Below are 25431 nucleotides of genomic sequence, written 5' to 3'. Positions count from 1 at the left end.
TCCTTGTATCGCAGCTGTGGTCTACCTGTAGGGCGCTTTCCTTGCATGAGTTCTCCATAGAGGAGATCCTTTGGGATCTGGCCATCATCCATTCTCACGACATGACCGAGCCAATGCAGGCGTCTCTGTTTCAGCAGTGCATACATGCTAGGGATTCCAGCTCGTTCCAGGACTGTGTTGTTTGGAACTTTGTTCTGCCAGGTGATGCCGAGGATGCGTCGGAGGCAGCGCATGTGGAATGCATTCAGTTTCCTCTCCTGTTGTGAGTGAAGAGTCCATGACTCGCTGCAGTACAGAAGTGTACTCAGGACGCAAGCTCTGTAGACCTGGATCTTGGTATGTTCCATCAGCTTCTTGTTGGACCAGACTCTCTTTGTGAGTCTGGAAAACGTGGTAGCTGCTTTACCGATGCGTTTGTTTAGCTCGTATCGAAAGAGTGTCGGAGATCGTTGAGCCAAGGTACACAAAGTCATGGACAACCTCCAGTTCATGCCCAGAGATTGTAATGCAGGGAGGTGAGTCCACATCCTGAACCATGACCTATGTTTTCTTAAGGCTGATTGTCAGTCCAAATTCTTGGCAGGCCTTGCTAAAACGATCCATGAGCTGCTGGAGATCTTTGGCAGAGTGGGTAGTGACAGCTGCATCATTCGCAAAGAGGAAGTCACGCAGACATTTCAGGTGAACTTTGGACTTTGCTCTCAGTCTGGAGAGGTTGAAGAGCTTTCCGTCTGAACTGGTCCATTAGCCCCATCCCTGCTCCCTCTCTCTCTGCAACCCTCCATTAGCCCCATCCCTGCTTCCACAATCTTTCCTTTCTGCCCCTCCACGCAGAGGTACACTAACTTTGACAACAAGGCCCTACAGCTGCCTTGTTCTGCATGCCATGTTGTCAAGATGGCGGCACCAGCAGATCCCTGCTGCATGCCATCTTGTCTGCTCAGTTGTGGTGTGGAAGAGGTAAGAGAGAGGGAGGAGAGCATGCTCAGGAGTTATATAGGGTCTGGGTCACGCCCCTCCCACATAGGTCATTAGAAGTGGACAGGAAGAGGTCGCCTGGGTTTAACCCTTTTTAGGACAGTCTCCTGCCACCCCTTGAGATCATACGGAGTTGCACCAATTCCAACAGAAGGTGGGTTCAGCTGAGCTGGGCGGTGGAGGTGAGCTGGGGGATTTCAGAAATGGGCTCTGTCAGATGCAGGGGAGGGCACCAGGATGAGGCCTCTTGTTATCTGGTGGGCTCCCTGGGGCATTTGGTGGGCCGCTGTGAGACACAGGAAGCTAGACTAGGTGGGGCTGATCCAGAGGGGCTGCTGTTCTGTTCTTCTGTTCTTCTCTGCCCGGCTGCAGCGCGGCTGGCAGGGCCTCTTTTTCCCATTGGCCGAACCTCCCCCCCCCCCCGCCAATCCCGCCTGCTCCGGCCTCGGGCTGGGCGGCTTTCCTCCGCTCCGCACTCAGGACGTGGACGGCTGCGAGACGGCAGTGCCAGGTCCGTGTGCGAGAGCCGAGATGGGTCTCCTTCGCTGGACCGCGCTGCTCCTCGCGCTGGGCGCCTGCTCCGGTGAGTGCCTGCAGGGGCTCCACTCCCGCTTGGGCGGCCAGCAGCACTTGAACCCGGGGCTGTGGGGGGGGGGGGGTGTCCTGGTGGTCTGCGCTCCAGGCGCGTCCCCAGGCAGGTGCACGTGCGGGGTCTGTGCCTGTCCCTGGTGCTGGAGGGAGGTGTGCCACGTGGGGCTTTTAGCGGTGCAGCCTGTGGACACGCCTGTGAGTGGGGAAGGGGGCGGGGGTCGCAGTACCCGCAGGCAGACCCGCTTTGCTGGTGTTCCTTGTGACGAGAGGGCTGCTTTTCCTCCTGCGGGGGGGTGCATGCGGGGGGGCAGAATCCCAGCGCCTTCCGCGGAGAGGAGCAGCAGGCTGAAGGAGATGCGGGGGGCGTGGGGAGGGGGGCGCTCCGGCTTCGACAGCAGGGCTCCCCAGGGCGGTTGCAGCCTCCTCGGGACAGCGGGGCCCTGGCGGCTGTGCGAGGGACGTGCGGCGCCCCCCCCCCCCCCGCAGAGGCTGCGCCCCGTCCTGCCCCCGCACTCGCCCTCCGCGACCGGGACGGAGCCCGCAGGCCGGCGAGCGCCCCTGACTGCCCCCCGCCCGTCTGCCCCCAGGGTCGGCGTCGCACTCGCTGCGCTACTTCCACGCGGCGGTGTCGGAGCCCGGCCCGGGGCTGCCCGGGTTCTTTTCCGTGGGCTCCGTGGACGGGCAGCTCATCACGCACTACGACAGCGACACGAAGAGGGTGAGGCCTGTGGCGCACTGGATGGAGAACGTGACCCAGGAAGACCCCCAGTATTGGGAGGGGCAGACGCAGATCTACCGGGGCTGGGAGTCGGGCTTCAGAGCGAGGTTGCAGCTCTTGATGGAGCGCTACAACCAGAGCGGAGGTGAGCGGGAGGACCCAGGAGCCGCGTTCTCCCTTCCCGATTGGTCGGGCCGCCCGCCGCTCAGGGAGAGGCTCCTCCCGGGCTGGCTGGCAGGGCCGCCCCGACTGCCGAGCTGCCCGGCGGGGGGAGGCGCGGGAGTGCTGGAGCCGCGCGCTGTTCCGGGCTCGCCCTGCCTGCCTGCCTGCCTGCGCTCTGACGCCCCCGCCGGTCGCTTGCAGGACTGCACACTTGGCAGAGCCTGTCCGGCTGCGAGCTGAGCGAGGGCGGGCGGAGAACAGGATTCCGCAAGTACGCCTACGACGGGCGCGACTTCATCGCCTTCGACCTGAAGACGCTCACCTGGACGGCGGCCGTCGCAGCAGCCCAGGCCACCAAGGCGGAGTGGGACGCCAAGCCGGACATCGCCCGGTACTGGAAGGGCTACCTGGAGGAGACCTGCCCCGAGTGGCTGCAGAAGTACCTGCGCCTCGGGGCGGAGGCGCTGCAGAGGAAAGGTGGGCGGGGAGGGGGCGCTTCCTCCAGGCCTCCCATCACAGCGCCGGAGGCTCCCCCTGCTCAGGGAGGGCAGCGTCCCCGGTGAAGCGGTCCCCGGAGCCGGGGCTGGCAGAGACCCACTCAGTCCCCCCCCCCCCTTCTTCCAGGCCCCACCGCCGTCCTTCCAAAGGGGGAAGCTTTCCGAACGGAACGGGCCTCCTCCCGCCCCGTCGCAGAACCGGCTCAGTCCTCTCCCCCAGCGCCCCTTCCTCCTGGGGCAAAACCGCCCCCTGCAGTCCTGACGGGCCCTTGCGCTGCCCAAGCCACTCAGGCCCTGGCTGCAGACTGCGCTCCTGCTGCAACACCCCCCACATAAGCACGGGCAGGCCTGGAGAGAGGGGGGCGCACAGGGGGCAAAACAAACTGCATGGTGAAAACACTTCTGGCCATGATGTCTCTTCCAGTGGGTCCAACAGATTGTCATTCTGAAAAGAGGGTCCCTGTCCTAAAAGGTTTGAGAAGCAGGGAATAGAAGTGCAGTGAAAGTGGATTCAAGCTGTAGCGGGAACATCATCTTCATAAGCACCAACATGTAGTAGTACAATTCAAACCTTGGAACGTAAAACTCACACCTTCAGACAGAACTACAAGGCTCCAGTAACAGGTCACCCAGTTCAGTTCACAGAATTCCAGGCCCCAAGAGTCAGCTCCACCCATTCTCCTAGTTTACTGTGGGCGCAATCCTCACCCCTTATGTCAGTGCTTTCCAATTCGACCTGTGCTGCATCCTGCAGTTGGGTGTCACTCAGGGAGGCCTCCTCAAAGTAAGGGAGTGTTTGTTCCCTTCCCTCAGAGCTGCATTGCCCTGATGTCAGTGCTGGAAAGCACTGACATAAGGGGTGAGGATTGTGCCCTGTGTGTCTGAACGCATGGCCTTGGATCAAGTCTACATGTTTGAAGGTGAAATTAATGGCATGGAGTACAAATATAAGTCTTGCGCACAGAATAGAAAAGAAGAAAGATGGGGGAAAAGTCCAGAAAAGGTCAGGCAAATTGATTTCACCTGGGCTTTGTTCCTAAAGCATTGAATGGAAATCGGGGAGAAGGTGAAAGCCATTCTTGGATGCCTGCACATTATGAGAAGAAGAAAAAGCAGATGAGGAGGACTTTGCTGAAGCAGAAGAAAAGAAATGCAGTAGCAGTACTTAAAATAGAGAAGTCAGAGGGTGGGGGGGATGAGAGAAGAGGGTGCCTTCCCCAAAGGCCTGTATGGAAGAAAACAGTCTTTCAGACACCCTCGCTGAAGGCCAATATTTAAGCTGTTAGATGAAATATTTGTTGTTCTTGTTGTTGTTAGGAAGGGGGCAGTGCTCCATGCCCAACAGAAAATCCCTCCTCCCTTCCTCTGGGAAGCTGCACCCGCTCTGCATAGTTCACGCACACACGCCTGTCTGTCACTTCGTCTCCCAAGACTGGCAGCCAAAGGTGTCTCCCCTTTTTTGAAATGGGGTTTCAGAGAGTTGAGGAGGAGGGAGTATTTCTGCAGTTGTCTCTACACATATTTTGCCCTGGAAGATTCATTCTCCTCCACCTTATCAAAATTCACATGCCTTCGCCCTGTGCCGTGTCTGTTTCCCCTTCTGACAGGAAGCTCATTTAGAAGAAAGATCACGTAAAAATCAGTATAAGGAGAGAGTGCCTTGGAGCATGTGCAGAGTGCATCTGTAAGGGAACCATTTTTCCTTCTTTAAAAATGGCACCCAGTTGGAAGTACAGAAATCGCTGACCACACCCCCTTCCTTTGGATGCTGGTCACTGACCCTGAAGTTTCCTCCCTTCTTGGAAACTACAGTGGAGAATTTGGGGTGACCACTTAGACCTCAAGGAACTAGTCAAGGCAAGCAGGAGACTCAGGAATTCTTCCTCTTCACTCGGGGACGAATGTTCAGCTTCAGGAAAAGAAAAAGAACTGCAGGAAGGAGCAGAGAGGGCAGTGCTGGAAGAATGAATAGTGGCCATTTCAGGAGCCGTCCCTGTTGGACTTACCCAGATGCTCGGGACGATGCTCACTTCTTGCCCTCGAGTCCAGAGCAGTGGTTCTTGCCCTGCAGTCTGTGGATGGGCTTCAGAAGGTCCTTGAGCTGCAAGAGGCATTTTGTGAGTGTCTGCATTTTTCTGGGAGGGGGCCAGTGCTTTCATTTGAAAGGTGTCTGTGACACAGAAAAGGTTGCACACACCCCACCTCTGTTCAGCTGTGGTGGAGGTCCAGGGACAGTTGCCCCAAAGCCCTGGAGGAGATCACAGGGAAGTCCCAGGTCTGCTACTTCTTGCTTTGGAGCTTTTGTACCAAGTGCTGAGGGATGCCGTGGAGTCCCTTTCTCTGCAGGTTTTCATCTCTTGAGGATGCTGCACTTGTGGGGTGACTGCTTTGGGGGCAGGGGGTGGATCAGAAGGTCCCTTCCTTCTGCGCAACTCCAGCATCCATCCTGTGAGTCGGCCAAAGACCCCAGTCTTGACACTGGCATTGCCACTTTTTCCACAGAGCCCCCCATAGTAAAGGTGACATGTAAGGACAGCCAGCAGGGCTTGGAGACCCTCCTCTGCCGGGCCCACGGCTTCTACCCCAAGGAGATCAATGTCACCTGGAGGAAGGATGGGAAGGTCAGGCAGGAGGACGCGTTCCATGGGGTTGTCAGCCCCAACCCGGATGGAACTTACTACACCGGGCTGAGCATTGAGGTTGATCCCAAGGAGAGGAGCCGCTACCAGTGCCATGTGGAACATGATGGGCTGCAGGACCCTCTGGATGTGACCGTGAAGGGGTCTGGTGAGAGGCTGCAGGGGAGGGGGGCCTGGGGAGGGAGCTCTTTGTGGGATGGGGGTAGAGTGGGGGGCAGATTCTGGGAGGTGGGACTCGAAGGAGAAACACATCAGCAACTCTCAATGTTTATTTTGGGACTCAGAGCTGCTGCTACACGCCTGTGCTGAAGGCTGGAAGGAGGCTGTGGCTGCTGGAAACAGAGGGCAGAGGAACCCTGGAGAGCAGGAGGCAGAAATTTCTGCTTTCATTGCTCTGAGTGGGTGACATGAGAGTGCCCCCAAATCAGACCCTTGTATGAGGTCAGTGGAGACCTTTCTCAGTGGTTTTGCAGGCTCCCTTGAAGGCCTGAGATGCTGAGCTCAAGTGGGTCTCCACGGGTGTGGAATTGCCCTAGATCAGGGCCACCCCAGAGCGGGGCTAATCTCCGTGGTTTGCACGTGTCCCAGCTTCAGGGTCCCATCTCCAGTCGAAGGGTCTCCGGATCTCTGCCTGAGGCTTTGCAGAGCCCACTTCAGTCTGAGTCAATGTGTGTTCTTTCCATTTCCCCCTCAGTGCCTGTTTGGCTCATTGCTGTGGGAGTCATCCTGGGGGTCCTGGGGGTCCTGAGTGTGGCTGGAGTCATCTTCTATGTCAGTAAGTAAATCCCTGGATACCTCTGTTGGGCCACAGGTGTGCATCATTCAGGAGCAGATTTCAGATCCTGAGCGCCTCAGACTGGGAACTGTCTTCTCCTTCTGTGTTCTGGACCATGAATGCAGTTGGTGAGGAAAACATGGAGGAGATACAGGCTGCTGAGGACGTGCTGGTGTCCCGGGTTCCCTGACAGCCCATTGCCAAAGACGATCAAACAGCACTCTGAGGCTGCAATCCCAACCACACTTACCTGAGAGTAAGCTCCATTGAACAAAATAGGACTTAATTCTGAGTAGACCTGGTTAGGATTGTGCCCTGAGTTTGTTAGCAGCACACCTGGAGGGTTTTGGAAAGGGAGGGCCATTCAACACAATAGGACTTACTTCTGAGTAGACCTAACTAGGATTGTGCCTTTTGTCTTATAATAGCAGCCAACATAGGAAGTATCCCCCCCCCCCCCACCAAAGGAGGCAGGAGGAAAAAGGGGGATGGCTGGAAAGGAATGGGTATTTTTATTTTTTAATCAATTGGGGGGGGGGCAAAGTCTGACTGATCACGAGCGGCTTTTTTCTTTTTTGAAGGGGGAAGGAAAGGTCCTTAGAAACTTCTGCCCGCCCTCCCTGCTTCCCTGGATTCTGATCTCAGCCGTCCTCCAGCATCAGTCCAGGGAGAAAATGCAGGGGCAAAACCGAAGCCAGCAGATCGTGCATGGACACCATGAAAGACTTCCTAGTGCTGTTGCAGGGAACCTTCTGGGATGTCCTCCCCTGGTGATGGTTAACCACAGCCTGGCTGAGCAGGTGCCATGGAGTGCTTGGCATTTGAGTGCCTGCCTCCCTGCAGAGGGTGGGACTGGATGATCTCTGGAAGTCCCTTGTGACTCTCTGATTCTGTCACTATATATAAGCGCTGAGGGAGAGTTACCTGACGAACTGCTCATGACTCCTCCTGCTTTGCAATCCTGATTTTTTTTTTTTTATAAAAACGGATATTCCTTTCACAGAAGCAGCTGATGCAGAAGGCTTTTGGCCTGTCTGATATTGAGTGCCATTCATATGGAGCACATTTTGTTGAAGCATTTGAAAAACCGTCCATAGTTGTGGTTCCCACAGCTCAAGAAGGACGTTGCAGAGCTGGGAAAGATACAAAAGACACTAAGGGCGCAATCCTAACCCCTTATGTCAGTGCTGTCCAGCACTGACATCAGGGCAATGCAACCCTGAGGGAAGGGAACAAACACTCCCTTATTTTGAGGAGGCCTCTGTGAGTGACACCCAACTGCAGGATGCAGCACAAGTCCCACTGGCACCGCTAGGCCAGTGCTGGAAGGCACTGACATAGGGGGTGAGGATTGCCCAGCCCTCTCAGTGATCTGGGGTCCTTGAAAGCCACTCCCTGGAATCAGTTCCCCTCAGGGTCCTTTGAAGTGGAACATCCTTGTGCCAAAACAGTCAGGTGTGCTTGTGGCACCTCTAAACTGCGCAACTGGGGCATGTCCCAGAGTTACTTCCAGTCCAGAGAGACCGCATCATCCAGGAAGAAATAATTGGGGTGCTACTTTCAGTTAAATGACAATTCCTATCCTTATGTGTGATATTCCCATATATATGTCTATGGTAAACCTTTATCTCCCTGCCCCTTCTCCTTCTGAGAAAGAGAGAACTCTTCATGAAAAACAGGCGGTGCAAGGAGTGAATGTGAGAGGATGGATTGGAGGGGGAGCCAAAATGGAAGCTGGAGTCGGTGTGTATGCATGCATGAGGGGATCGATGCCATCCATTTTTTCCTCTCTTCTGGAGCCAAGTAATTCTCAAACAAGACACACACGCCCCTGGGCCATGACATGCTCTCTCCACTAGGAACCTCGTGGTATTCCTGGGAGTTCTCTTTGTACATTCAGCAATCACATTCTGCTTCTTCCATATATCATTCGGTGCTGCTTGTTTTATATTTGATATCACTGCTTGTGTATTGTATTTTTCTCAATAAATTCCTGGTTCCTGACTGGTGGATTGTGAGTTGCATCCTTGTCCCCTTGTGGTCTTCTGGTGAGTGTTTGTGGGAATGTGCGCTGTGACCAAGACCACGGGATCCCTGGACAGGCGTGCTTGGGGACCCACAAGAATGTGCTTCCAGAGCATGTGTGTGAACACCTGGAGCACCTTCTAAATCAGGGGTGTCCAAACCCCGGCCCTGGGGCCACTTGCAGCCCTCGAGGACTCCCAATCCGGCCCACAGGGAACCCCCAGCCTCCACTGAGTTCTGGCCCCCTAGAGACTTGCTGGAGCCCGTGCTGGCCCTTTGATGATAAATCTGAGGCCAGATCACCCCTCTTCTTCTTTGCACAAAGAAACTTGCCCATGATGTGTTTTTTGTGTTCTTCTTCAAAGTTGCTATCCAGTCTCCCCCACTGGGCATCGCCAGTTCCTGGTGCCATTTTGGCCAAGTTATCTTTGTGACTGTCAGGCCCAGTCTACATATTTTCTTCCAGCCTGCCTGTTCTGCTTCTCAGCCCCACATTTTGTTTAACTCCTTCTGAGAACATGAAGACATAAGAAGAGCTCTGCTGGATCAGGCCAAAGACCTGTCCAGTCCAGCTGGATGGGGGGGGGCTGCTCTCAAAGCTCTGTTCTCCCTCCTGAAGCCAAATGATGTTCTTCCCCTTCTGTTGCCTTTGCCTGACCTGCCCGTTGGAGAAAAGGGAGGCTGGGAGTTCGGTTTCAAAAATGTCCTGGGGAGTTTTTTGAGCAAACCAAGCCAGGGTACTGGTAACCTCCTGAGTTTTGAATATTTTAGACCAGTTTCCAGGCCCATTTTGTCACAATGGCTGTGGGAGGGATCCTTCTGCAGAGTATATGTAGAAAATTTTTTTAGGCCCAACCACCTTTCCAGCTCTGACGCAGCTGTTCCAATGGGCATGTGCTGCATCCTGCAGTTGGGGGACAGTCACAGAGGCCTCCTCGAGGGAAGGGAATGTTTGTTCCCTGACCTCAGAGCTGCATTTCCTTCAGTGCTGGTAAGTTCGTTAGGCTTGTGCCCGTAAGAGCTTAAGATCCCTATTAAGTGCTTAAGATTCCTGTGCTGCTCAGGACAATTTGTGTGTGTGCCTCCCCCTGCAGAAAGACCCCATGGGGATGGAGCTCTGCAGAGAGGTGCATAAGAAGAGCCCTGCTGGATCAGGCCAACGGCCCATCTATTCCAGCTTCCTGTATCTCACAGTGGCCCACCAAATGCCCCAGGGAGCACACCAGATAACAAGAGACCTGCAATGCCTCCTGGGAATTGTAGTTAAGAACATAAGAACAGCCCCACTGGATCAGGCCATAGGCCCATCTAGTCCAGCTTCCTGTATCTCACAGTGGCCCACCAAATGCCCAGGGAGCACACAAGACAACAGGCACAACCTGCGTCCTGGTGCCCTCCCCTGCATCTGGCAGGCAGCCTGCCTCTAAAACCAAGAGCTTGCACAGACCTCTATGACTTGTAACCCATAACGAGCTTCTCCAGAAATTTGTCCAATCCCCTCTTAAAGGCATCCAGGCAAGATGCCATAACTACTTCTTGTGGCAAAGAGTTCCACTGACTAATTACATGCTGAGCAAATAAATACTTTCTTTTGTCTGTCCTAACTCTCCCAACACTCAACTTTTGTGAATGTCCCCTGGTTCTGGTGTTATGTGAGAGGGAAAAGAGCATCTCTCTATCCACTCTATCCTTCCCCTGCATGATTTTTTATGTCATGCCTGTCCATGCTTGAAGCTATGCACCCCCCACTTACCTCTGGCAGAGCTCTCGGACCCCCGGTTGATGGCTGCAGAGGGAGAAAATAGGGTGAGTGAAGCTGCTCATTGTTCTGTACGTGATGATGACATTTAGGGCACAATCCTAACCAACTTTACAGCACCAGGTAAGGTCAGTGCAACTCTGAGGAAAGAGAACAAACATTCCCTTACCTCGAGGGGGTCTCCGTGACTGCCCCCCAACTCCAGGATGCAGCACACGCCCCACTGGCACAGCTCTGCCAGTGCTGGAAAGTTGATTAGGATTGCGCCCTTAATCACCTAACCTTCTTCCAAGGAGCTTAGTGCAGTGGACACAATCTTTTGCCTCTCATTTAATCCTCACAACCACCCTGTGAGGTAGGCTATGCTGAGAGACAATGACTGGCCCACGGACACCCAGGGAGTTTCAGGTCTCAGCATCACACACCCCCAAAACTGGGACACAGAACAGGGCTTACAATGCGTGTATTCGAGTGTATTCTGCTTCCCCATGATTCTGTTTCTTTCCACCTACCTAGTCTGATGCTTCTATATGACTGCGGTAGGAGCAGCACAGAAAGGACCCAGAAGCAGCTCCAGTCCCTGCTCTCCATTTGGGAGGCGGCCCAGAAGTCTGGCTGGGGAGTGGAAGGGGGCCTGGAGGCACAGCAGCCCCCTCCCCTCTGCAAAGGGAGACTTCAGCAACTTTGGTCTTCCTCAGCCAGAGTCTGACACAACTGAAGACAGCCACAGAGAGAGCGACCCCTCCCTGGCCAGCCCCCAGCCCCAATTCCAGGATGACTTGGGGGCATCTGAAAGAGGAAGCAGCAGCAGCAGTTCAGGAGAACAGGACTCAGCAGTGGGGGGGGGGGAAGAGTCACTGAGTTCAGACGAGCAGCAGGAAAGCAGAACAGAGTCTCATCCAAACATCTCAGCCCAGACCCTGCTGAGGAAAGCAGCATCGCGGGGGGGGGGACCCGCTTCCCCTCTTGGCATGGACAGTTGGTGCTCCTGGCAACTCTCCAAGGTTGTTGGCACAACTGCAAGCCAAGCACTGCTCAGAGGGAACAAGGAAGTGGTGGTCGGGCAAGCAGAAGAAGAAGGCAATGCCGCCCACTGAAGGTGCAACCTTGGGCCTCGCAAGAGGAATCCCTCTGGCTGGCAGACGGGCCAACCCCATGTAGAGAGAAGGGGGGCTGCATATTCAGGTTGGTTTTCTAAAACTTCAAGCAGCTTCCACAAAAGAGGGAAAGAACATTCAGAGCAAAGACGTGGAGCAAACCGTGAAAGCCCAGAGATGGACACGTCTTTTATTTTCCATTCATGGCAGGCACTTTCACCACAACCTGGCAGGAAAGTAGCTGATACTCTGATGAAGATGATGATGATGATGATGATGATGATTGACTTCATCTTCCACCAGTCAGAATTCCTCAGCAGCTAGACCAGGAGCCATTCCCCAAAATAGATCTTCCATCCCTTCCTGGAGGAGAAGGGAGAGCTGCAGCTCTGCATCTCAGGGGGAAGATCCTTCTGCAGCACCCGGGATCTTTGGGGCCGCTGCTGGCAAGACCCTGCTTGCTTCTGGGAGTAGAGGCAGTTCTGGCTGGACGATGGTCTCTTACAAAATGGATATCCCATTGGGCCAGTAATGCACTGAGAGGGCTGGGCTCTCCTGCTCACCCAGACCAGGCTTCCCAGGAGATGCTGCAAGAAAAAAACGCTTGGTTCAGGGAATCCAGCAGCCCATTCGGGGGTTCACGCAGCCCTGGGATCATTAGTGTCTTACCTTTCCCAGATCTGCAACATCCTTCTTGAGCTGTGGAAACCAGAACTATGGACAGCATTTCAAATGCTTCAACAAAATGTGCTGGAAATAAATGGCTCCCAAAATCAGACAGCCAAAAGCCATCTGCATCCTTTTGTTTGAATATCCTTTTGTTAAATGAAAAATGAATCAGCATTGCAAAGCAGAAGGATCAAGTCCTGATGCTGTTCATCAGGCAACTCTCTCCCAATGCTTATATACAGAGTCACAAGGGACTTCCACAGATGATCCAGTCCCACCCACTGGAGGGAGGCGGGGCACTCAATTTCCAAACCCTCCATAACAGGTGCTCAGTCAGGATGTGGTTAACCATCTCCAGGGAAGGAGGTCCCAGAAGTTTCCCCTGCAACAGCACTAGGAAGTCTTTCGTGGTGTCAGTTCCTGATCTGCTGGCTTTGGTTTTACCCCTGCATCTTCTCCCTGGAATGACGCTAGATGATAGCTGAGATCAGCGCCCAGGGAAGCAGGGTGGGCGGGTGGAGGCTGGTCTGAGAGCAGAGAACTGAAGGGCCCCTTGCCCACTCCTGAAAAGCAGCAGAGAATATAAAGGTGCATTAACTCAAACAGGAAAGCAATCGAAGGCAGACCATCATGGAGGGAGTTTGAAGATGGGTATGGAAAATATGGAAGCATTTCTGGGCAAAAAGAGTGGTCCCCAAACTGTGACCCTTGGCTCCCCAGGAAGCCATGGAAATCAGGCAGGGGAGCCACGGAATCGTTACAAAAAACCCACCACCCTACACAATGTACAGCAGTGGTTCTCAGTCGCGACCCACCAGTTTGAGAACCACTGACATACAGGATCATGACCCTAATGGGGAGCCAAGGCCAATGGCCCAGTAAGTCAACGGAGCTGCCAGTCAAAAAACTTTGAGAACCACAAATGGACCATCAAGCATATCCCAAACCCTTGAAGTTTAGATTGTAGGATCTGGATGGTGGAGGTTCATCAAGAGAGGCTGATTTAACCCACACATGAAGAGAACGTTGCTTCTAATGCCTGTGGGGGAATTTGGTGTATTCCTGGTCCTTCCCAGGCCAGGGTCATTATGTCTCTTATAGCAAGGCGGGCTGTGGGCACACCAAGCTTTTGGGTACCAACCTCCAAACCTGGAAAGCCCATGCCAACAGAGCAACATTTGCACTGTCACCATCCATTGAGAAGACAGTTCCTTGTCCCAGGGGTCATAAACTCAAAATTATCACAGGAGCACATATGTTCTAGCAAATGCACCAAGGCTGCAGTCCTATGCACACTTACCTGGGAGTAAGCCTTCTTAATACAAATGGGACTTACTTCTGCGTAGACATGCAAGGGACTGGTCTGTCAGTGGCCTACTTACTGATGTAAAAGATGATCCCAGTCAGAAGCAGAAGGAAGATCATGAGCATCAACACACCTCCCACAAGGAGCCCCAGGGGCACTGAGGCTGCAACAGGACAAACATCTTGACTCAGACTGGAAGAGACTGGGTGGGAACGCAGACTCTGCAACTACACCACTCCCCTTCCCACAGAGTTCCCCGAGGCCTCCCTTTCCTGCAGCCTCTCACCAGACTCCTCCATGCCCACGTCCAGAGGCTCCTGCAGTCCTTCATGTTCCACGTGGCACCGGTAGTGTCTCCTCTCCTTGGGGTCGATCTCAATGCTGAGCCAGGTGTAGTAAGTTCCATCCACATTGGGGCTGACCACCCCACGGAACGTGTCACCCAGCTTGACCTATCCCTCCTTCCTCCAGGTGGCATGGATCTCCTTGGGGTAGAAACCGTAGGCCTGGCAGAGGAGGCTTTCCTCACAGCTTTCCTTATGGGTCACCTTCACCACTGGAGGATCTGGGGAAAAGTGTCAATGGCAGTGCTGAGGTCCTTGGTTGGCTTGCAGAATGGATGACAGAAAGAAGAGACCCCACATTTTTACTTCAAACCACCCTCATTTCCAAAAAGTGGATGTCCCCCAAGCGCTTCAGCCTAGAAAAGAGGCGCCTGAGGGGGGACATGATTCAGACATACAAAATTATGCTGGGGACGGAGTGGATAGGGAGATGCTCTTTACACTCTCACATAACACCAGAACCAGGGGACATCCACTCAAATTGAGTGTTGGGAGAGTTAGAACACAAAAGAAAATATTTCTTTACTCAGCGTGTGGTTGGTCTGTGGAACTCCTTGCCACAGGATGTGGTGATGGCGTCTGGCCTGGATGCCTTTAAAAGGGGATTGGACAAGTTTCTGGAGGAAAAATCCATTACGGGGTACAAGCCATGATGTGTATGTGCCACCTCCTGATTTTAGAAATGGGTTATGTCAGAATGCCAGATGCAAGGGAGGGCACCAGGATGAGGTCTCTTGTTACCTGGTGTGCTCCCTGGGGCATTTGGTGGGCCGCTGTGAGATACAGGAAGCTGGACTATATGGGCCTATGGCCTGATTCAGTGGGGCTGTTCTTATGTTCTTAACTACAATTCCCAGGAGGCCTTGCAGGTCTCTTATTATCTGGTGTGCTCCCTGGGCATTTGGTGGGCCGATGTGAGATACAGGAAGCTGGACTAGATGGGCCTATGGCCTGATCCAGTGGAGCTGTTCTTATGTTCTTATGCAGCATCCTAAGAGATCAAAAACGACACAGAATCAAACTCAAAAAGAGCTCAGCCATAAGCCAAACTCTCAGTTTCAACTGCCTGTTGAGCTCTTTCAGGGAGATCGTGAACCTTGAAAAGCCCTATAACCAAATTGGTTATTTATTTATTTATATACCAAAGTATACCAAAGTATATACTTTGGTCATCAGATTTCTCCTCGGACTTTAATCCAAGGCGGTTTACAAGGGCAGGCTGTTCTAAACCCCTGTAGGGATTTTTACAATTGAATAGTTCTAGTGTTTCATAGAACAACTTGTTCCAGCTGGATTCCTTCCCAGTCTGGCCTCTCTCTGGCCCTTCGCCTCCCACACGCGACCTCTCTGCCACCTAGGGTCATCTCATCAGTATATCAGCGTGTCGTCAGTTCTCAGGTACTTCCGGTTGTTTCGAACTGGCAGCCTCAGATCTTCAGGCATACAAGGCGGCAGCTCTACCAACTGAGCCAGACCTCCTCCTCCTGGTTAAGGTAAGATATTTGCAGGAAATCTGAAAAGTGGGGTTTTTTGGGGGTGACAAAGTAAAATAGTGTGAAATAATGATCTGAACTAAATACGAAATAATTTTTTGCTCATATCACAATATGAATGTTGGCATCCTTCAGTCTCGGAAGACTCTGGTATCGCGCTCTGAATAATGTTCTGGAACAGAGTGTCCTCTCCAGTATGCGAAGCCTGGGTAAAGTAGGTATGGAGGATAGGCTGTTACCCATGCAGCAAATCCCCCCTCTCCACGTCGCTGGAATGGTCCAATGGAAAGGTAGAGGCCAATACGGTTGGTTCCAGCGGCGTCGCAGGATTTGCCAGAACGTGACTGTGTTCAGCCATGAACTGCCTTGGGAACTCCGGCTCTGGATTTTGCCTCAGGCTTGACTCCTGAAGCCTTTTCCATAACTGGATGTAGCTACAAGGCAGTGGAGGTTTGGGATCAGAGTTTTCCTTCTCTCAGATGCGCTGCCTTCCCAGGCTAACGAGTCCCATCTACCCAGTGGCTGTTTAGTCGCCTCTGACAAGTACAGCCAAACGGAGGGCCTATTCTTATCCCCCATCACCCCAGGGCGATATATATTTATCACAATATAAAACAATATTAAGATCAAAAAAAGAAAAAGTCACTCATTTCATGAAATAATGCCACTTTTGCTTATTTTTAAGGAATCCATAAGTAGTTTTCACTAAAGCAATGAGCCCCTGAAGCATTTCCGATGGTGGAGTAAAAGTATCTGCTAGAGGGTGCGTTCGTGAGCTCCAGTTGGGGTTTGTGTGGAAGAGGTGTGAATGGGTGGGGAGTGGTTGGGATGCCCTGGTAGGATACCAGCACTGCACTGTAGCCTGGAGGTGAGGAGACTTCGTTCTAAACTGTGATCTTCCTGTGATCTGTGATCTGGTGAATGTGCTTGGATCTGGACCTCCCCTCTGCCCCAAATCACCCTTGGTAAATGCCTTTTCTGGAGCTGGTCTGTGGGCTGAGGCACGTTTGAGAAGCTTGGAAAACCAATGAATATGTTTGCATATATGTTTGGTAACAGTCTAAAATGCTACAGAGTTCACAGCTGAAAAGCTTCTTGTTCTTTAAGGCGCTGTTTACAATTTTGAGTAAGAATTTAGAAAAAAAACACACAACACCGCAATTTACTATTTTAATCAAGAAATTTGGGGGAGGGGTCACAAAAAAAAAACCTACTTATTAGCAACCCAAAGGATACATCAACAGGCAAGGCTGAGTGCGTAATTCAACAATTTATGGAGTAATCAACACACTAAGTAAAACTAGTAGATAGAACACAACAGCAAATTCAATATAAGTAGCTACTAGGAAAAACCCCTGGGGGCTGGGGATAAGAATGGGCCCTCAGTTTGGCTGTACTTGTCAGAGGCAACTAAACAGCCACCGGGTAGGTGGGACTCCTCAGCCTGGGAAGACAGAGAAGGAAAACTCTGATCCCAAACCTCCACTGCCTTGTGGCTACATCCAGTTATGGAAAAGGCTTCAGGAGTCAACCTCGAGGCAAAATCTGGAGCCGGAGTCCCTGAGGCAGTTCATGGCTGAACACAGTCACGTTCTGGTAACTCCTGCAATGCCACTGGAACCAACCGTATTGGCTTCTGCCTTTCCATTGGACCATTCCAGCGACGTGGAGAGGGGGGATTTCCGGCATGGGAAACAGTCTATCCTCCATATCTACCTTACCCAGGCTTCGAGCACTGGAGAGGACACTCTGTTCCAGAACATTATTCAGAGCATGGTACCAGAGTCTTCCAAGACTTAAGGATGCCAATGAGGTAAAACCAAAGTGTAGATTCACCAATAGCACAAACCTAATGGGGCCTTACACTGGTGGAACATGCTTTATGCCACTGACATGAATTGCTTTACGGCCATCACGAATGCAACTGGACCAGCATGTAGGGCCTTTCCACAACCTCAAGCAGTGAGCAGCCAGGACCTCATGAAGATGGTCACTGAACACCCACTGGTGCAGCTAAGCCAGTGCTGGCGGTTGGGGGAGGGGGTTGAATGGGGCAGGGGGTGGGCAGAATGGGATGACGACAAGATTGGGCCCAGCAGAAGGGACCCGATTCGGCAGCAGAGACACATGCAGAGTCCTAGTCCCCTCCCCAAGCCTGATTCGTCTTCACAGATCAACTCAGAGCTATGCCAGCGACTGAAGTGGTGCAGTGACTGACCCATACCTGCTGCTGGAGCTCACCCCAGGGCACGGGGCAAATGTCCCCTTACCCTGAAAAGACCTCCAGCAGCTGAAATTTCCTCCCGGGATGCAATGGAAGCTGCACCGACACAACTGTAGGTCAGACAGTGGGATTGAGGTAGGGTTTAGTGGGATGTGGGTAGGACTGGGATCGCATATAAATTCACACATAACAGTTCAGTTCGTCTCTAAACTGAGGGGCATAAGCAGAGCCTCACTCCAAAGGATTTTGGCTTTCAAGAGGGTGGGGGTTCTCATCCATCTCTCTCTCTCTCTCTCTCTCTCTCTCTCTCTCTCTCTCTCTGCTGTGCTACTTCTCTACTTCCTTAGTGTTGAAACTGGCATCTTTCCTCCCTTGGCTCTGCTCTGAACTAGCACAGCTCCAGAGTTCTTCCACCTGCTTCAAGCCTGGACGCTCTTGGTCATACAAGCAGAGGGGGCAGCCCAGAGGAGTTGCCACACCCTCCCCATGTCCCACCCTTACCTTTCCTCTGTAGAACCTCCTTCCCATTGTGCAGGTGTTTCTGCAGCCACACAAAACACCCCACTTCCAGGAAGGCGCTCACGTGAGGGACTGAATTTGGGTAATTTTCCCACATCCTTGTAATGTTCTTGTTTATGTCGACTACTTTCCAGCTGAGGGTCTCCGAGTCAAAGGCGACCAAGTCCTCCCCATCATAGGCGACTGAAATATCCTTCATTCTGCCCACCTGCGTTCAGCCCACAGCCGCCACGGAGCTGTAAGGTGTGAAATCCTGAAAGGCAGATAAGGCATTGTGTAGGGAGCAAGTGTCCCCCCCCCAAAAAAAGAGCCAAGTGCAGATCCAGGACAGGGTCTCCCCTCCAGACCTGCATATCTGCCTTGGGCCTCCTCCAAGGGAAAGAGAGTCAGAAATGTTTCCACCCTGAAGGAGGTCACAGAATCATAGAATTGGAAGGAACCAACAAGGCCATCTAGTCCAAACCCCTGCCTGTAGCAGTAAATTCTTCTAGAGTAGGGGTCCCCATACCCCAGCCTGCAGGCCAGATGCAGCCCTCAGCAAGCCCCCATTCAGCCCATGCTGAGACTTTGGTCCCCAGCAAACCTCTGGCCCACCAGAGACTCGGAATCCACCTTGCTGACCCAGCACGAGAATTAAGGATCTCAAGCATGAACTGTGGGTCAAGCGTTAGAGCTCTTGGGATCTCAGACATGTAGCTCAGGAGCTTGCACAGAGACTAAGCAAGCTTTTCTTCTGAGACTAGTGCTGCTGTCCTCTGTAGGCGTTTCAGTGCCCATGAGAGCAGCGAGAGAGAGCCCTCCATGACAGCCACCCTTCATTGTGGCCGCTGCCAACCTCTGTGGAAAAGGCACCTCTTTCCCCAAATTTCCCCCTCCCACTGACCCAGCAGCCGTCTCTCCCACCCCTGCTCACCTTGGCGATGGTTGTAGGCATTCCGCACTTTCCCCAGTACCCACTGAAACTCAAAAAGCCAGGCCCGCCAAATCTTTGTCTCAGTTTGCCAGAGCTGGGGATGCTCCTTCTCCAGCTTCTCCATCCAGGACACTCGAGGCACCATCCTCTTCCCGTTGCTGTTGTAGACTACAATGAGCAGGTCATCCAAGTACGCCACAGTGCTGAACCAGAGCAAACCCTGGTCAGACTCTGAGACCCCTGTCCATAAAACATTGTAACAGTGGTTGGTGGACCTGAAGCCTGGAAAGGGAGGCAGATGGGGGGGTTAGTGTGATGGGGTCACCCTCCCTCCCACGTTGCATAAAGCAATACAGTTGATCTTTAACAACAACAACAACTTTATTTTTACCCCGCCTTTCTCCCCGAAGGGACTCAAGGCGGCTTACAACAAGATTAAAATCAGATTAAAACATAATTTAAGAACAGATAAAACCATAATAACACATTAACACATATCATAAAAACAGATAAAAAGTCAGGTAAAAAGAGCATAGAGCAGCAAATCATAAAAGAATCAGGCCTGTAAAAAATACTAAAATATGTTAAAAAGATGTTAAAAAGGCCAAGAACTCAGAAGGCTTGTTTAAACAGAAGGGTCTTCAGGCCTCGCCGAAAAGTCTCAAGAGAGGGAGCGGTTCTTAAGTCAAGGGGGAGGGAATTCCATAACGTTGGTGCCACTACTGAGAAGGCCCTATTTCTTGCCGCCACCCCACGTACCTCCTTAGGTGGCGGGACTTGTAAAAAAGCCTTCTCTGATGACCTAAGAGGACGAGCCGGATTGTATGGAAGTAGGCTATCTCTAAGATACCCTGGCCCAGAGCAGTATAGGGCTTTAAAGGTCAAAACCAGCACCTTGAATTGGGCCCGGAAACAAATGGGCAGCCAATGCAGCCCCCAGAGAAGCGGACTGACAGAGTCAAACCACCTACCTCCAGTAACTACATGGGCCGCCGCATTCTGCACTAGTTGCAGTTTCCGAACCGTCTTCAAGGGCAGCCCCACATAAAGCGCGTTACAGTAATCTAACCTTGATGTCACTGTGGCATGCGCGTGGCCAGGTCTGCACAATCCAAGTACAGCCGCAGCTGGTGCACCAGCTGAAGCTGAGCGAAGGCCCCCCTAGCCACAGCCACCTGGGAATCCAGGAGCAGCTGCGAGTCCAGGTGGACCCCCAAGCTGCGGACCTGTTCCTTCAGGGGGAGCGCAACCCCATTCAATGCAAGCCGATAGTCCAGCACCTGCATCGAGGATTTCCGAACCAGGAGAGCCTCTGTTTTATCCGGATTTAATTTCAGCTTATTAGCCCCCATCCAGATCCTCACTGCCTCCAGACAGCACTCCAGGCCCTCAACCACCACCCCGGAGTCTGGAGGAAAGGAGAGATAGAGCTGGGTGTCATCAGCATATTGATGACACCCCACTCCAAACCCCCGGATGACCTCTCCCAGCGGTTTCATGTAGATATTAAATAGCATGGGGGACAGAATTGAACCCTGTGGCACTCCGCACCTCAAGGGCCAGGGTGTCGAACAGGCATCCCCCAGCACCACCATCTGGGACCGACCTTCCAAGTAGGAGCAGAACCACCGCAAAACAGTGCCTCCAACTGTTTACTTTAATTCTTTGCCCTATAATGTATTTATGCCATTTCCCCCTTTGCGAAACAGCACAAGCCTCCAACTCCATCTTGCCTGCATCAAACAACCACTTCTCTTCAGCAGGAAAGTCCCATAAACCATCGGCCCTGAATTACAGCTGTGTGAAACAGGGAGAGTTATCTCAGCTGCACCTCCAGTACGCTTAGGGGCTGGTGAAAGGACCTTGTGTCCTGTGTGTTCTTCCCGATGCTCCATGCCCTGTTAGAAGTGCTGCCTTTTATCAGTGAAATAGACTGTTGTGAAGTCATGTTCCCCTTGCTTCTTTCATGGTGACTGATGGGCAAGTAGGCCCTTCTGTTGCCATTGCTTTGTTCCTTGGTGCTGGAATCCTAATATCTTGGTCAGATGCAGTGAACTCTCACCACAGTGCTGCTAATGAACCCAGAACCATTCTCTGCCTCCAGCCTTGTTTTACCCATTTCATTTTTCCAGCAGTTTTGGTATCAGTAGTGGAATTAATGCTGTACACCTGATTGCCACAATGGCCTGAGCAACTGCCTCCCTCCACTCCAGAACCCTGGATGAGAGACCTTGGCCTCTATGGGGCAGTGGTATTCCAGCTAGTGGGGTGCAAACGCTTGATCCCCTTTGAATTGAATTCAGAAGGTTGGTGAGTAAAGGAAAAAGACAAACATGGTTTGGGCTGGAGAAGGGACAAGGGAGTGTTGTGTAGATGAGTGATGGTTTTTACAAAATCTGAAGTCTCTGAGGAAAGGGATAAAGAACCATTCTGGCTTCTGGAAAATCACAAGGATTGAGGAAAGCAGCTGGCTTAAAATTCCCAGTCCCTTTGGCTTAGTGAATGAGAGCAGAGTGTTGGTGCATGTGTCAGAGCGCCTCTCTCTCTCTCTCTCTCTCTCTCTCTCTCTCTCTCTCTCTGCTGCATTTTCCCATTTCCTGTCTTTTCAGTGTGAGAGTGACAGGGGAGTGAGAGAAAGTAGTTTGGAGGTTTGATCTGCAGGTGAGTGTATGTGGGGTGTGTGAGGGAAGGGGGAGAAATCAGAGGACAGGTCTACCTGACTCAAAGCAGAGGAACCTGGAATGGGAGAACCAGAACCAGGGGACATCCACTAAAATTGAGTGTTGGGCGGGTTAGGACAGACAAAAGAAAATATTTCTTTACTCAGCGCGTGGTCGGTCTGTGGAACTCCTTGCCACAGGATGTGGTGCTGGCGTCTAGCCTAGACGCCTTTAAAAGGGGACTGGACGAGTTTCTGGAGGAAAAATCCATTATGGGGTACAAGCCATGATGTGTATGCGCAACCTCCTGATTTTAGGAATGGGTTAAGTCAGAATGCCAGATGTAGGGGAGAGCACCAGGATGAGGTCTCTTGTTATCTGGTGTGCTCCCTGGGGCATTTGGTGGGCCGCTGTGAGATACAGGAAGCTGGACTAGATGGGCCTATGGCCTGATCCAGTGGGGCTGTTCTTATGTTCTTATGGGAGGCATTTTAGAAAAGTCAGCACCTCTGACAGGGTTAGGAGCATAGGGAAGAAAACATGGGCCGCAAGGTCCTTTGACCAGCGCCTCACCACCACCACTCCAAGGCCTTGCAAAATCAACAAGCCTAGTTTTAGGGGCCACAGCAATATTAGCCAAAGGAAACAACAGGAGATGTTCCAGTGCCACTTGAACATTTAACCCAACGTTTTGAAGGCTCCGAGCCAGAAAATGCCAACAGAACAGAATGTTGGAGGGAACATTTGGCCACCACATAAGATAACTTAAGAAACAGATACATTCAGATACTTCTGAACGAGGCTGCAATGGACAAGACACCCTTGTCCTGATCACCCTGCTGTGGCACCACTTTCCCTGGAGAAGAAGGAGTCGAGCAAATGGGGAAGTGGGACTGAGAAGCAGAACAGGCAGGCTGGTGAGAAATGTGTGGTCTGGCTGGACAGTCACAGAGAAGACTTGGCCAAAACAGCACCAGGAACTGGCAGTGCCCAGCGGGGGAGGCTGTGAGGAGGAACACCAAAAGCACCCCACACATCAAGGGGAAGTTTGCAGGCTGGTTTGGAGAGGAAACCACAAGCAGGGCAGGCCCAACTGTGAGGCCCACTGAAGCCATCGCCTCAGGCACAGATCAGGGGGGCCCCCACCTTTGCCTGCCCACCTGCCTCCACTGCTGTCCTCCTTCCACTCCCTGGACTGGAAAAGGAAGGAGACAGAGAAGAGAAAGAACTCCTGTGGAGGGGAGGGGAGGGGGCTGCTGAGCCAGAACACTGGCAAGCGAAGGGGTAGAGGCAGGCGCGCCAGTGGGCAAGGGGGGCAGCCTCAGGCAACAGGAAGGCTTGGACTGGCCGGAGAGCAAGTAAAGCAAAATCAACTCCCTAATGCAGGAGAGGCCAGCCTGGGGGATGTTCAAGGCCTTCAGGGGTTGGCGGACTGCGGGGCTCTCGGGTGCAAAGAGGAAGGGGGTCTGGGGATTTCCCAGGGGAAGTCTTGGTTCTGTCTGTCACTAAGTCTGTTTCAGGGGCACAGAGCGGTGTGCCAGGCGCTGCGCAGAGGAGTCTGCGGGAAATGGATTCACAGGGAAAGAGGCTGAACCTGCAAAGACACGCTTGAGAGACGCAGCAGCTGCAGTGGGGGGACCTGTGACCGAGACCCCCTTCCTTCCTAACAGTGGCACTGCCCCCCAGCACTGGCATTCCTGGAGGGGGCAAAACACTGGTGGAAAGCAGCCCCACCTCTTCCCTTTTGCAGTGGCGAATAGCCAGGCGCCTGAGGAAACTTACTGGAACGCCAGTGCCCCCCACAGACAGTCACAGTGGGGGAAAGGAGCCAACCTCAGCCCCCTCCTTGGCCTGCAGCCTGGCAAGTGGGGGTCGCCTTGAGTGGGGGGGGGGAGCTGGGGGTGAGACGGGCCGGGATGGAGCAGCAGGAAAGGAAGACCCGGCCTGGAGTCACAACCAACTCGGACAAGGACCTGGACGCCAAGGGGTCCCTGCTCTGCCTGCAGGAGCTGCGCTGGGCGGAGGAGGGAGGGAAAGTTCTCTGCCCCGGAGCACTTCCATACCTGCAGGTCGCGGAAGAAGGACTTGCAGCGGGCGGAGGCTCTGCTCCGGGTGGGACCTCGGAATCCCCCCTGCGCTCCCTCCCTACCTCCCTCTCTGGGACTCCACTGGCTGCCCGCCCGCCCACCTGCAGGGACTCACTCACCGGAGCAGCCCCCCAGCAGCGGGAGGGCAGCCGCCCCCAGGAGCCAGGCGCGCCAGCCCGCCAGCCCCATCCCTCTTGACGACGGATCGCAACCACCAGCCTCCCTCCCCGTCCAGGCTGGGCTGAGCTGTGAAGGCGAGTCCGACGAGAAGCGCTCCGCCAATGAGGAGCGGGTGCGCTTGTTGCGTCACCGGTTGCTGGGCGGACCTCGAAAGGGCCGGGCAGCTGGACACGTAACCCGAAGAAAGAAAGTCTGGTCCCGGCTGATCTGAGGCTTCCCCCCCCCCCCCACGCACACTCTTCTCCTACTGGGGAGGGGCGGGCTGCCCGCTGCTGCTGGGGCTGTTCCTGGGGATCCCCCCATCATGATGTGGTGCCATGAAAAATCTCCCAGCAGAAAGAGGGGAGTTTTCTGCGGACATCACTTCCTCTACACCTGGCTTTGCGTGGCCTGCTTCCAGCCTGGACCCCCAGCCCTCCCAGCTCCCCCCCCCCCGTTGCAGCTGGGCATTCAAGAGCCCAGTTGGGAACTGAGATGTGTCTGTCCTCCTTTCAGTGGCGTAGCTGGAGGGGGTGCAGAGCACTTAGCGTTGCAGGGAGCTTCACTGAAGCAGGACCGTTCCAGGCAGGGGGAGCAAAACGCCCAGAAGGCCTCCTTATTGCTCCCACCGCCCAGAGGGGAGGGAGAGGGGCCGCTTGCATGCTGGGTGAGGCTCCCTGCTACAGTTAGTGCTTTGCACACCCTCCAGCTACACCACTGCTGCTTGTCATTAAAACATAGGAGGGCATAGAAATGGATTTATGAGTATACACCAGGGGTGTCCAAAGTTTTTGGCAGGAGGGCCACATCAGCTCTCTGACACTGTGTCGGGGGCTGGGGGGAAAAAAGAATTAATTTACATTTAAAATTTGAATAAATTTGCATAAGTTTACATAAATGAATATATTAAAGATGAACTTATATGAATGAATCAGGGTCTTGCAATAGCTTAATGCCTATAAAAGGCGTTGCACAAAGCAAGGCTGGCCTTTCCTTTGCTGCCACTGCTGCATCACAGATGTGAAAGAGCAAGCAGTGGAGAGGGCTCTCATCCCACAGCTCACACGAGAGGTCAAACAGTCGCCCTCACACTGAGAGAAGTTGCATTGGGCCAGTGCGGGCTTCAACAAATCTCCGGAGGGCCATAGGCTCATTGAAGACTGGGGGCTCCCTGAGGGACACATTGAGAGGCCTCGAGGGCCGCAAGTGGCCCCCGGGCCGGGGTTTGGGCACCCCTGGTATACACTGAAGCCCCTCTGGTCATGTCCCCACTCCTAAGGAAGTCCCTGTCTGTGGACGTCTAACCCTTGCAGTCATTCCCACTGCAGTTGCCCTCCTCTAGTCTAACTGCTTCCCAGTCAGGTTTCTAAAGGTTTGTCCTCAGTCCAGTCTCAGGAGAAACAGGCTGGCTGCTTGAGAGGTTGAGAGATGCTCTGGTGGGGGCAGGGATGTGGTTGCCTCCATTTCTTTGAAGTTGGGACTCGGAGCCACCCAACGGCACATTTGCAATGGTCACACTCCCTCTGGAGAAGCCTTCACAGAACTCAGACCTCCATGGATTGGGGCCCCAAACTGCTGGACCAAAGGGAGATAGTACTGGTTTTCTTGGCAGCAGGACTTGGGTGGATGGAGTGAGGGGGTCTCTTTCAGCCCCAGAGCAGAGAGAGAAAGAGAAAGAGGTTTGCATCTATGGGGATGTTGTGTCATGATCTTTACTGTTTTTTTAAACACTGTGTTCCTGAGATCCCTGTAAAAAGTGGACCAGTGAGCAGGCACAACTCCTTGAACCAGTACAGTTGTATTCTGCACATAATGG

General features: G+C 53.2%; 1 protein-coding gene across 1 annotated transcript; it reads left to right on the top strand.

Moving 5' to 3' along the window:
• Nucleotides 1-897: 897 nt before the first annotated feature.
• On the top strand, nt 898-6550 carry LOC136639177 (major histocompatibility complex class I-related gene protein-like). Its single transcript, XM_066613183.1, has 7 exons — nt 898-960; nt 1351-1561; nt 2157-2432; nt 2651-2926; nt 5449-5733; nt 6280-6360; nt 6486-6550. Exons 1-7 carry the CDS (start codon nt 898-900, stop codon nt 6548-6550), a joined length of 1257 nt encoding a protein of 418 aa, XP_066469280.1.
• Nucleotides 6551-25431: the final 18881 nt, after the last annotated feature.

Source organism: Tiliqua scincoides, chromosome 2, assembly GCF_035046505.1.
Source record: "Tiliqua scincoides isolate rTilSci1 chromosome 2, rTilSci1.hap2, whole genome shotgun sequence".
NCBI lineage: Eukaryota > Metazoa > Chordata > Lepidosauria > Squamata > Scincidae > Tiliqua > Tiliqua scincoides.
The sequence above is the reverse complement of the archived record's forward strand: the minus strand, read 5'-3'. Positions and strand labels throughout refer to the sequence as shown.